General features: G+C 36.8%; 1 protein-coding gene across 3 annotated transcripts in view; it reads right to left on the minus strand.

Annotated features, from left to right (window-relative positions):
* The window catches only part of LOC140480447 (dynein axonemal heavy chain 11-like), a 445,469-nt gene that overhangs the window by 135,332 nt on the left and 296,808 nt on the right, over window positions 1–13,329 (minus strand). For all 3 annotated transcript variants that reach the window (XM_072575322.1, XM_072575320.1, XM_072575321.1), the window contains 2 exons: window positions 12,694–12,795; window positions 9,007–9,141 (listed from right to left, as the gene is read on the minus strand). In XM_072575322.1, the coding sequence (XP_072431423.1) occupies window positions 9,007–9,141; window positions 12,694–12,795 (237 nt within the window). The remainder of the gene's footprint in view (window positions 1–9,006; window positions 9,142–12,693; window positions 12,796–13,329) is intronic.

Here is a 13,329-nt window from a genome sequence, read left to right on the forward strand (position 1 = left end):
ATAAAAATTATTTATTAACTAATAAAAATAAATATAAATCACCAGCCCTGGAGCTCTCAAACAAATCAAGGTCATATTTTGTTTTTGAATTATCAAAGCTTGTCAGATTGAGTGGGCTTGAATTTGCAACAATCCAAATTTAACATGTTCCGATTATACTATCCTATCCATACATACAGGAATTTAAAAGAAATAATGCGATAATGGGATATGCTCAAATATAACAGAGGTTCAGCGTTGGCTTCTGTTTCATTAAACTCAGGAATTATCTGAGCAACAGTTAGATTTTGTGGTCTTAAAGGGACAGTTTCACCTTAGCAACAGAATAAGACCATGGCATTGTATTATATAGATGCCAAAAATGATGTAGTTACTATCATTTTAAAACTCAGCTCCAAGCTTTAGAAGTTTAACAGCAGAACTTATCCATGTAGGATTCACTGACACTTCAGAAAAAATATGTAGCACAGCAATTTAATATTAAGCTTTGTCCATAAACTAAACCCATAATTTGCCCCCACACTATGCCAGAACTGCAAGATATTTTGATTGTTTTGTCTTTATCCACGTTGCTAGGGTAATGGAGATAGTCTTATACTTGTTACGACCCAGTTTCCCACAATACTATAAACAGCTGTACATGACAGTCTTACAGAATTAAGTACTGTCATTAAGTACTATTAAAGCTGCATGATCCACAATTTCTATTATCTTTCACTTCAGTATTACTCATTAAAATAATGAACTCTTTTTAAAAAATGAAAAAAGATAGCAACAGCAGCTCAACTTTTTAAAATTTACTTTCACTTAATCGCCAAACTTTATGCATCCTATTTAAAAGAACTGAAAATAGAAAAAAGTATTGAGAGAGTTTTGTTTTCCAGTGAGACAAGAAAGTCAAGGATTTTTAAATTAGTGATTCTGACATACAGCTCGAGGGGAATAAAGTTGTGAAATCTTATCAAAGCTTCCTTACTATTCATTCTATTATTTTTCTAAATAAAGATAAATAACCCCAAATCAATCTTTGCTTAAGTTCCCATTAGTTTTCCACAATTCTGCACGACAGAATGTACAAGCTGCTAGCAAACATGTTACTCAAACAGTTAACCTTGCAGCAAGCATTTAACTCACATTACTTTGTGAAAAATTAAGAGATAGGTATGTATATCTGTTTATTTTTATTTTTGCACTCACCGCTAATCTTTGATGTCTGTTGCATTACTAATTCTTCTCACATTGAGTAATTAGCAAAATTACTCTTTGTTAGTACAAGAAAACCTGAGTAAATTGGATTCTTTTTTTAAAAAAATAAGTTCATTTGGGTTTGGGAAAAGAGGGGAAGGGGGGGGGGGGGAGATGTCCTTTTAAAATTAATCTTGTTAAAACCAGTAGGTCGGGTAGATGTATAAAGGAGTGTAGCCAGTTCATCACTCTTCACTTGAACCTTAAAAGTTTGAGGTAGCTTGTCAGGAACTGTATCAAACTGGGGAACTTCACCTGGCAGTCTGTCACAGGATATTGGAGGCTTCTCCTGCAGTATGTACCCAGAGATGGAACAAAAGAATTAGATCGGGTAAATTGTGATTTTTAAACCATTTTAAATGGAAAATACGCTGCAAAAGGCTTTCTTGAGTCTGCATTACTACAGTATAGAAATGCCAGTGTGTTCCTGGCAGAATTAAAAGTTACGTATGAGGAATTAAATATTCTGTCCCTCAGATAGGTAAAAGATTTAGTGAGGCACTTAGAAATTCACTCTAAAACCAGAAAACCCAAAAATGTAAAGGGCTGGCCAACAGTTTACAGGTGGAAACTGAGGATGATGAAAAGGATAGAATAGCAAAATAGAGAGATTAAAGTTGGAGAAATGGAAATTAAACTTTCATGAAAAAGAGGACAAATGACAGAGAGGGAGAGATGGAGAAGAGAAAGGATGAAGGAGAGAAGGGAGTGAATTGAAGCAAGACTGCCAGGAAAGAAGTTTGAACTATGACAGTTTGAGTTGAGGAGTAGGAAGCCTACTCTCTCTCAGGAAGACATGACAGAAGATAAAGGGCTTATGCCTGGAGTGTCAACTCTCCTGCTTCTCGGATGCTCCTGACTTGCTGTGCTTTTCCAGCGCCACACTTTTCGACTCCGATCTCCTGCATCTGCAGTCCTCACTTTCTCTCATAAAAAAACCATTGCAGCAGAGTTGAGGATTGGTTTGCTCATTTAATTCCTATGTTTCAGGAAGCACTGGTAGAAGGTTTCCTCATCTCTTTGAGTGGATGGCACATGGTGAAAATGGCTAGTCTAACACTAGTTCTTCTTGCTGGAGAGTAAGCTTTTAGGGACAGGACACAAGATTTACTCCCTCTTGCCTGTGGTAAGTGCCACTGATTATGAAGTAGTTAATAAAAAACTATCTAGAGTTAGTACCAATTAGTTAGTGCCGGAGGTGTAATGTCAGAAGTTCTGCACCTTTAGGAAACGGCTAGCCATATCTGGGATTTCAAAGGCTTAAACTACTTGTGTTTGAAGTGTGGGTGTGGGCACTTAAGACAGAAACCACTTACAAAAGATTCTGTGAAATAATTTTCCTTGAGGAATTTAAAAGTTCCTTATCCCTCCCAAAAAGAATAAACTCAAATGACAGTGGTTGGGTCAAAGCAGGAAGCCACACTGGCTGATAGTTATAAGCTAATCTTCTGTTCCAGAAGAAACCCTCTCCTTGGTCAGTCCCAATCAACTGGAAAGGACAGTGGTAGGGAAAATGACAGGAAACCAAGCACCTACAGGAGAGAAGCAATTATAGGGAGTCCTCCTCAGGATAGTTAGCGGTGTGTTGAGATGAAAGATGAGACCAAGAACTCTGTGCTTTAACTGCTGATAGGTAGGGCATTTTAATGTTGAATTTAAAATAACAAATGGTTAATCTCACAAAAAATATCCATTCAAACCCCATCAAAGGCAGCAAATCCTTTAATAGCCTCTTTAAATTATCAAACTGTGAATTTAGAAACTGACATAATGACAGCTCTGAAAACTTGGTCAAGCAAACTAAATAATATAAATGATAAAGTGATAAATGTCAATGAACACCTTTATTGAAGCTTAATGATAGATCATTTTCCTGGGTTACACCATACAGCTTTCAAGCAAATTAATTCAGCAGGATGTTTTCACTCTCACTGATAGCATAAGACTGCTTTAATTATATTTATAAAATATGGAATTAAAAATAATTCAGACACTTAACCAGGCCTTATCTGCTCTTCATGACTACTTTATCAATTTGTGACTCTGACATGAAATTTATTAGGCCCTCTTGTGCTGCAGTGGTAGTACCCCCATCCCTGCACTGGGAGGGCAGAGTTCAAGTATCACCTGCTCCAGAAATGTGTAACATAATCTCTGTAACATTGATTAGAAAAATAGATTAAATAAAAAAACCATTAAGGTTTTGGACAGCCAAAACGGCATGTATCTGAATTCAGCACTGGGTTACAACAATCCTGATGTGTTTGGGTTTCCAGCCCATGTGAATCATGCCTTGCTGTTTTCCCTCTGCTGGCAAAAAAATGGTAGTCAGAAAGTGGAATAGGACTTTTGCATCCACATCCCACTCAATACTTTTAAAGAATCATCCTGACTCTGTGAAAAATGACCTTAATTGTTATGTATATTAGAGTATACATGTGCACACACAAAATGATTAATTGTGTCATGAAAGCTAAAAGCAAGAAGTAGTTCCTTGATTTACCTTATGTTTTGTCATAAAATACATATTCAAGTTTGTAGTGAATAATATAATATAGAGTTGACAGAAATAACAATTCTTACAAGAAATGCATTAAATCATGAAATCTATTCCAAAGTAATACACAGACTAAATTTTTGACTCTCAATATGTAAATATAACCGTCAATGTCTCATTGATAATTAGTTTGTGAAAATATTATGTCATAGCTAACATTTAAAAATTCTACATGTATTCTTAAAACTGGAAAGTAACCTTGGAGAATTCAAATGAACTAACTTCGGGAACAGAGTGTGCAATTGTAAATTTTATTTATCGATTCAGAGTCATACAGCATGGAAACAGACCAGTTCATGCCGAACATAATCCCAAACTAGTCTCTCACCTGCCTGCTCCTGGCCTACATCCCTCCAATCTTTTCCTATTTATGTATCTATCCAAATGTCTTTTAAATGTTGTAATTGTACCTGCATCCACCACTTCCTCAAGAAATTCATTCCACATGCAAACCACCCTCTGGGTAAAAGAAATTTGCCTCTTATGTCTTTTTAAAATCTCTCTCATCTCACATTAAAAATATGCCCCTCAGTCTTGAAAAATATGCAATCAAAGTCAATAATTTTTTTCCGACACTGTTTTCATTCTTTTTAACCTGTACAATTTTACCTATTTCAATAAATCTTTAAGAACAATCCTGTTGTGAAACAATTTATTTGTAAAAGATGTACTTTGGTTAATCCATTCTTTTGTCATCACTGGTTAGTCACTATAACCAGTAAACTATTCATATGGATCCTGTAAGTGGTGTTGAAAGCTTAGTGAAAATGTTAACTAATCATCAATGTGGACTCTAGTCAGAGCTTTAAAATTTTTAACATGTTATCTCTACATAATTTATCATTTGTGACATTTTAGCAACAAAGGTTTAGGAGCTACTCCATGTACAGCAATAAAATTTCAGACAGTTAAAAATCACTATAATTTCATCCTAATGTGTTATAGATTGCACATAATGTCATTTAGTCTAAGGTGACCCTTTCTAATTTTCAGCAGCTGTTCGGCCTGGGAGTAAGTTAATGATTAAATATATACTAGGGTTCTTCCATGTGATTTATCATCTAAATGCTTTCCTATGATATATAGACAAAATCATCTGTCTTGGAATCATTGAAAGGTTTTAAATGTGCAATGTCTCTCAAACTAGCTCCATAATTAATGTTCTGAGTCATTAGTAGTCTGCTAACTAATCTAAATAAATTAGAAACATTATTAAATTTACTAGTGGTCAAATTATATTCAATTTATGTCTGTAAATGATGTACTCTCAGCAGAAGCCTACTGTACCTCCATCACCCTTAGTGAAATTCATTCTTCTCATAATTGTTTTACTCAGGATAAACTCCACTGGTTATGCATATTCAACTTGGGATTTTTGTCATCAAGCCTTACTGGCATATATGTCATATTTGGCATGCAAGGAATAATGCTGACTTATTTGAAATCCACTATTGTAAAGGAGGCTGAGGCTGTGAGATCAACTTCAAGTTTGTCACCAAACATATTGCAAATTTTGCTCAAAGCACTATCAAATGCCACTAACCTCACGTGAGTGCAAACAGTTTAAACATGGCTATTTACACATTGTGAAGTAAGCAGTAATGAAGTTAAATTACATTTTGTTTACTCTTAATTAATGAGGGAAATCAGGTTTATTAATTTCCGATCCCAGTTTTCAAAATCTGACATTATGGACAAAAAAAAAAGGCTTTGTAATATTGCACCTTTAATATGATAAAACTTCCCGAGGTGCTTTACAGAACAGACAATTGACACTGAGCTAAAGAAGTAGGTTTTGGATCATGTGACCAAAGGCAAGGATGTAAGTTTCAAGGAGCACCTTAAGGATGATAGTTTGAGAGGCAGAGAGCTTTAGTCCACATGTACAGGAGTGCTAGGGTGAATGCCTTGAACTGACATAGGATAGTGGTTGGTAAAAGAGGCAAAATTATTCTGAGAATGAAGTTGCACTGTGGTAAGAACAATTCAAGAACTTGTGCAAATATTTAAAAAAAGACAGTAGTTAAAATAAATGTCTGTCTTTCAGGAAATGAAATAGGAGAAATTATTATAGAAAATGGGGAATGCTGGAGGCACTGAACACTTTGACCTGGATGTTGTTATTCCATACATAACATTGGCTCAGGGATTAAAAAATTAGAGCAGTAAACATGTGGCTAAGGGAGTGGTGTGGGAAAGAGGGGTTATATTTCATGGGGCATTGGCATCAGTTTTGGAACCGGAGGAATGTGGACTGATGGGGATGGTCTCCACCTGAACTGATCTGGAACCAGCGTTCTAGCGAAAAGGATAAATAGGGTGGTCACTAGGACTTTAAACTAGTGAGTCGGGGGTGGAGGGAAGTGGAAAACGACAGGAAGTATGATGGTACATAAAAAGGTAAGCAGCAGATTAGCATGTGTGCAGGTGGATTTAAGTACAAGGCAGACAATGAAAAAAGTAAAAAGGAAGTTTAACTCAGGAGATATTATTAGAGATTTGGATATTATGACGGTACGAAAATTAGCATAAGGGCATTTTACTTGAATGCTTGTAGCATTCACATTAAGATTGATGAGTTAATGGCGCAAATTAGCATGAATGATTATGATTTAGTAGCCATTACGGAGACATGGTTACAGGATTGGCCATGACTGGGAGTTACATATCCAGCAGTATCAGACTATTCAGAAAGGACAGACAGGAAGGTAAGGGAGATGATGTAACTCAGATATTCAAGGACGACATCAGGGCGATGCTGAGAGATGATACAGGTTCTATAGAGAGTAAGGTTGAATCCATTTGGGTGGAAATGAGAAATTCTAAGAAGAAAAAGTCACTGATGAACATACTGTACAGGCCACCGAATAATAACATCACATTGGGGCAGGCAATAAACAAAGAAACAACTAACGCCAGTAAAAATGGTATGGCAATTATCATGGGGGATTTTAATCTACATGATGATTAGTCAAGCCAGCTTGGTCAGGATAGGCCTTGAGGAGGAGTTTGTTGAGTGTATCTACAATAGTTTTCTTGAACAGTATGTAATAGAACTGATGAGGGAGCAAGTTATTCCAGAACTGGTCCTGTGGAATGAGCCAGGAATAATTAATGACCTCATAGTTAGGGATTCTCTTGGAAGGAGCGATCACAGAATGGTTGAATTTAGAATACAGATGGAGAGCGTGAAGTTAAAATCCAATACCAGGATATAAATGCTCCGGAGAGGGTGTAAAGGAGGTTCAGCAGGCTGTTGCCTGGTATGGATAGCACTATCTATGAAGCGAGGTTGAGTAGATTAGGATTATTTTCATGAGAAAGACAGCAGTTGGGGGGAGGGGGGGGTGACCTGATTGAGGTCGACAAAATCATGAGGTGTGTAGGTTGGATGGATAGCAGGAAACTTTTTCTCAGGGTGGGGGACTCAATTACTGGGGTGACAGGTTCAAGGTGAGAAGGAAAAAGTTTGAGGGAGATATGCACGGCAAGTTCTGTGCAGAGGGTGGTGGGTGCCTGGAATGCGTTGCCAGTGAGGTGGTAGACAGCAGCATCATTTAAGAGATATCTAGACAGAACATGAATGAGGAGCAGAGGGATACAGATCCTTAGAAAAGAGGCAACAAGTTCATATAGAGGATCTGGATCAGTGCAGGTTTGGAGGGCCAAAGGGCCTTTTCCTGTGCTGTAATTTTCTTTGTCCTTTGTTCTAAGGGACATTTAATTATGGGATATGAGAAATGGCCGAAGCACTGAACTGGTATTTTGTGTTGGTTTTCACAATGGAGGAGACAAATAACATGCCAATAATTGACAAAGAGATGAAGGTAGCTAAGGACCTGAAAACAATCATTATTACGCGAGAAGTAGTGTTGGGCAAGATAAAGGAGCTAAGGATAGACATGTCTCCTGGCCCTGACAGAATGCATCCCAGGGTATTAAAAGAGATGGTGGGAGAAATAGTAAGTGCACTTATGGTAATTTTCCAAAATTCAGTGGACCCTGGGGCAGTTCTAGAATATCGAAAAACAGCAAATGTGATGCCACTGTTTGAAAGGGGAGATAGACAAAAGATGGGGAATTATAGACCGGTTAGCTTAACTTTTGTAGTGGGGCAGATGCTTGAGTCTGTTATCAAGGAAGAAATAGCAAGGCACCTGGATAGAAATTGTCCCGTTGGGCAGATGCAGCATGGTTTCAAGAAAGGCAGGTCACGCTTAACTAATCATTTGGAATTCTATGAACACGGTGGACAACGGGGACCCAGTAGATGTGGTGTACCTAGATTTCCAAAAGGCCTTTGACAAGGTGCCAAAGAAGAGACTGCTGCATAAGATAAGGATGCATGGTATTATGGGTAAAGCATTAGCATAGATGGAGGATTGGTTGACTAACAGGAAGCAAAGAGTGGGGATAAACAAGTGCTATTCTGGATGGCAATCAGTAACTAGTCATGTGCCTCAGGGATCAATGTTGGAACCGCAATTATTCACAATTTAAATAGATGATTTGGAGTTGGGGACCATGTGTAGTGCATCAAACTGTGCAGCTGACACTACTTCAGTAAATGTTTTTAAAGCTAAGATAGATTTGAACAATAAAGGAATTAAGGGTAACAGTGAGAGCGAGGGCAAGTGGAGCTGAGGCCACAAAAAGATCAGCCATGATCTTATTGAATGGCAAAGCCAGCTCAAAGGGCCAAATGGTCTATTTCTGCTCCTATTTCTCATGTTCTAACGTTATGTTCTTATACCCAAGTGATAGCAGGAATCCATTTCCAACCCAATCCCTTTTCTGACAGACCCCATTTTTACTGATTGGGGAAAGGGGATGGTATATGACAGAAAAAAATTGGAAAACCTGAACTCAGCAAGGCCATTTGAACTCAGTTCCAAGTTCAAATAGACTCAAGTTTCATTGGAATAAGGGTCTCATCCTATAGTGCTCCAAATGCCCTTAGGACAGCTAGAAATGGCAAGAAGGTGTCTTGTCAGTGTTGTGCACAACCTAAGAGTAAAACAATTAAGCTGTGGATAATAAAAAGTAGAATAAAGTGACTACTAGGTATTTTATAGGAGAGAAGAGGTCAAAGGAAGCAACGTAGATAAAAGTGACTGAAAACTAAGTCTTATTTGGATGAATGACTTCATTTGCATTGATAACATTCTATTTTCCTATTCTTATGTTTTAAGGTACTGTCTTACCTCAAGCCCTTTGACAAGTCGGTTTGCGAGTTCAATTGTCCTGTTGGTTCGACTTACTTCATCTTGACATCGTATCTTCTCTGCTGTGGCTTTTTCAAAACTGGCAGTGAGTTTGTACAGGTTAGCATCTAGATCCTATTGACAGAGAAAGAAACATTAAGTGTTCGCTTGCAAAACAATATTTAATTTATTGTTGAAACAATAATTGAAAGCTTGCATTTATGCCTAACAACAACATTCTTAAAAATATTTTTTGTATTTTATGAGTATGTAGAAGGAGGATTTAAATAGGAGTAAATAAGTAGTAAGAAAAATATTCATAAGCTCTTTTGATTGAGTGGAGCAAAATCATATCACTAATCTTATGAATTACAGTAATTTAAGTTCAAATAGAAAACCAAAGTAAACAGAAATTAGAACCAAAGCAGTCAGTATTTTGTCTCTCACATAATGCAGTAGTCATCCTAATTATTCAGGCTTCACTAGACAATTGCAATTTTTCACAATTTACAGAGCAGGAGAAAATTGTGCTAAGTGGCTTTGCTTAAGTTTAAGAGATTGCTGACAAGTGTCCTGTTGTTCTGAACAGCAATGTTGTTACATAACACAAGTATCAAGGCTGCAAGTGCATTTTATCATTCAAGTTATCATTGTCTGCTTTAATCATTTATACCATGGAAATCTTAAGGAAAAGTACTGTGATTAAGATTAACAAAAAAAAACTCCAAATACATTAGCTTTAATATTAACCCTGACCTAGTGATGTGAAGGAGAAAGTGGATGGATAGAGGCTAGGCAATATAAACATTGTTATCAGAGAATGCATCTCCAAAATGCCATCTCTGCAACTGCCACAATCTTTCTTGCCCTCATGAGGCAGGATATATTCATAGCATATTTAAGTGGCACCCACAATGTAATTGGGAATTTGATTTAAATTTAACAACTATAGTCAAGTTTGAAGGGTCAGAAAACCTGATAGTACAAGGGAAATGTTTGCCGTCCCACACCCACCATCCGCACACTCCTCATCCACCTCACCACTGAGCAAAGGAAACCTTCTTTTATGTCAACCACCACCATTGTCTACCCAGGCTATAATTGGTAACGTCCACTGCCTCCAACGCTCCAACCTCCTACCCTCTCCTGATTGTTGCTCTCGTCCTCAGGAGGAGTTAGCTGAAGAATATACCAAGCAGCACCAATTAGAAGCTTGCTTAGCTGGGAAATGTTGAGAAAAATTAGTTAAGTCAAAACTGTACACATGGGTATAAGTGGCTTTCTCGAGTTGAAGACAAATTTATTAGTGACCAGATCTTACTGAATCAAAGAAGCAATGTGGTTTGTGTTTCACAAATATTGTGAACAGGTAAAAAGTTTATGAAAACAGATCAGGGATAAAACCAAGTCGAGAAAATATTTGGAAAGAAAGACAATGTACTGAAAGAAAAGTGGAATAACTCGACGTGACAAAGAAAACCTTCACGTTCAAATACCTTGAAATCGGATTTTTTTTGCCTTTACTAAATTTTCAACTTGCATTTTTGTGTTGATAGAAAAACATACAAGGAGTTAAAATCAAGTGATACGAAACAATTAAATAAGAAAAAGGGATCAGTTCTGCAACCAGAGACCAAATAGGCTGGGTTCAGTAGGTGTAACAAAGTCGCTGCTGCTATAGAAAGTACAATAAAACGTCCAGGTAGTTAATTATTCAAATAGATTGAATGATCATCTTCTGTCACAATAAGAGGATGTCAAATACTGTAGATGCTGAAATCTGAAAATCTTAAATCACAAACTTTCTTGCTAAAAGATTGCCCATGCATTCAGTACTGATCAGAGAAATGCTTGCAATGTAATTAGATACCTATATTTAATGTCATTAAATGCAGTATATAGTCGCACACTTAACTCCTCTGAGCACCTTATGGGAAAGTGTGCACACAGGCTATGATTTTCATTTATACAATGGTTAGAAACCCTGATGCCTGGAAGTAGTCTTAAATAAAATCATTTGTTGACATTTACTTCTTTATAATTTCAAGAAGATTAGTGTCTTTTTTTGTAGTTGGAAACTGTATCTTACTGTCAATTTCAGCTTTCCAGGGTAGCTGAAGAATTTGTACAATAGGTTGTGATGCATCAGGAATGGATTTGATGTGGGCAGTGGTTTAAATTTCAGTACTGTTTTGCTTTCACTTAATCTTAATGCTTCATCGAAACAGGAGTTTCATTAACACTAAAACCATCTTTTAACTGTTTCCGCTCCCTACCCCACCCCAACCCCTTCATTTGTCATTGCTGTTGTAAGGTATTCCAGTATTTTTACTCTGTCAAAGACCCTGAGCTCAGGAGCTGAAGTCAGAAGCAAACACAAGTAGTGGGTGCAGATCTCGCTCCCTTACAGAAAGAAGAGAATCAATGCCAAAAGTCAAAATTACTTTCTGTTAATTAGACACTCCAGTTACATAAAGAGGAAAACATCTATGACTCAGCAGTACCTGACCTAATTTAGTCACCAAGGCTTTAATGGTAAAATTGAAAAGCTGTGATTATCTGTGGAGACTACACACTGTGAAGATGTATCATAATTATACCTATAGATGCATTCCTTAGATAATCAACAGACATGCTCACTGTTTCATCAGTATTTCGAACTGTAGATTCAGAATCACTGTCCATCAGTATTACTCATCCATTATTTTCTTTTGCCAACATCTGTTCATATTAAAAGTGATCAAAAGTCTTGATTTCCAGACAGCACTATACCTCTCAACTCAAGTTTTATGTAACATGCAAAATCATTTCTGTTGCTATCATCTAACAACATGCAAATATATTTTCCAGCTGCATGCTTGCCTTCTGGCAACACCTTTTGGGAAACTGCGTGCAAAAACCATACGATTTTCAATCTGTTTAAAACAATGGCCAGACATCCTCAAGTCTTAAGATATCCTGTGTGGTAGCAGCAAAAAGGTCTCAAGGTCCCATCTTGAGGAAAAATAATTCACCTGATGCTGTCATTTCTTTCTCTAAATTTTCCTCCATTACTTCTTTGAAGATTTTGAACTAAGTCAAGGTTTTAATGAAAGATTTAATGTAAACTTGTTTTGTACCTTTAAGATGGCTTTTACTTCTACTGGTATTTTCAAATTAGTCTTATTCTACTTTTAGCTCCTATTTTCATTCCCAATTCCTTATTTCCCTATTCTCCTCTGTCTCAGGACAAGGAATAACTTTCTTTTTTTCAAGCTTTTACCTCATGAACCTGAATGAATTTCAAAATATAATAATGTAAACTGGATACTGTCTATGGAAGGAATAGGTTTGATTGATCAAATTTTGTTTATCTTCACAAAAATATACTTTTAAAAACAAATATTTTTCAATATGCATTTTGCACTTTCACCTTGATCATGTAAAGTGCAAAGCAATTCGGTTCCTTTCACAATTGTATGTTACTCACTACAACTACAATTAATATTTGCTATTGTCATTAACTATCAAATGTACACAGTCGGAAATTTTTAGTTTCCAGTGCATCTGAGTGCACTATGGCTGAAGAGCTTTAGACAGTGACCTTTCCCTCATTTGAAGCAGCTATCTCAAGTTTTAGTGGATTTCAGGCATATTGTTGTTCAATATTTACTTAAAAGACTAAGCTTGTTGCTCTGAAGTACTTACTGAAAGTTTCTTCCTGATTGCTTCCAACTTTTCAGTAGCTGTGGCTAACTCAGCATTTGCTTGGGTTAGAGCCTGGCGTTTTGGGTCCACATCACAGTACACCTAGCAGTGACAAGAAAATGCAATTAATAACTTCTTCAAAACTTTTTTTTAAGAACATGAGTAATTTTTGAATAGTGCTTTTAAAAAAAAATTCTCGTCAGCTCTTAACTGGTAATGGGGGACTCTTGAGTAATTGCACTGTGGGTTTATTTATTTTATACTTTATGGCTTTGGGTAACAAGAAAGCAAATTGTAAAGTTCCACTTCAGTCTAAAAAATGTCCAATTTATGAGGATATTTCCTCGTGAGTTGGAAACAATGGGACCTCAGGTGGAAACACTGGATATAAAAATAATAGGAAACTAATCAGATTGCGCATCGATTGACATACAACTGCGTTTAAGGCAAAGATAAACACCTGACTGACACTTTGGTTCTGACTAAACTCGCCTGAGATTATCAGATGGTGACATGATTGTACTGTGTGTCAAACTGACACGTCTGTTATTAGGTCTAGTAAAACATCTCACAAAGAAATTTAGCAGTCTGGATGCAGAAGCAGTTATGAGTGTGCACTGATCCACTAAGTTATTC

This window comes from Chiloscyllium punctatum, chromosome 8 (genome assembly GCF_047496795.1).
Source record: "Chiloscyllium punctatum isolate Juve2018m chromosome 8, sChiPun1.3, whole genome shotgun sequence".
Classification (NCBI taxonomy): Eukaryota; Metazoa; Chordata; class Chondrichthyes; order Orectolobiformes; family Hemiscylliidae; genus Chiloscyllium; species Chiloscyllium punctatum.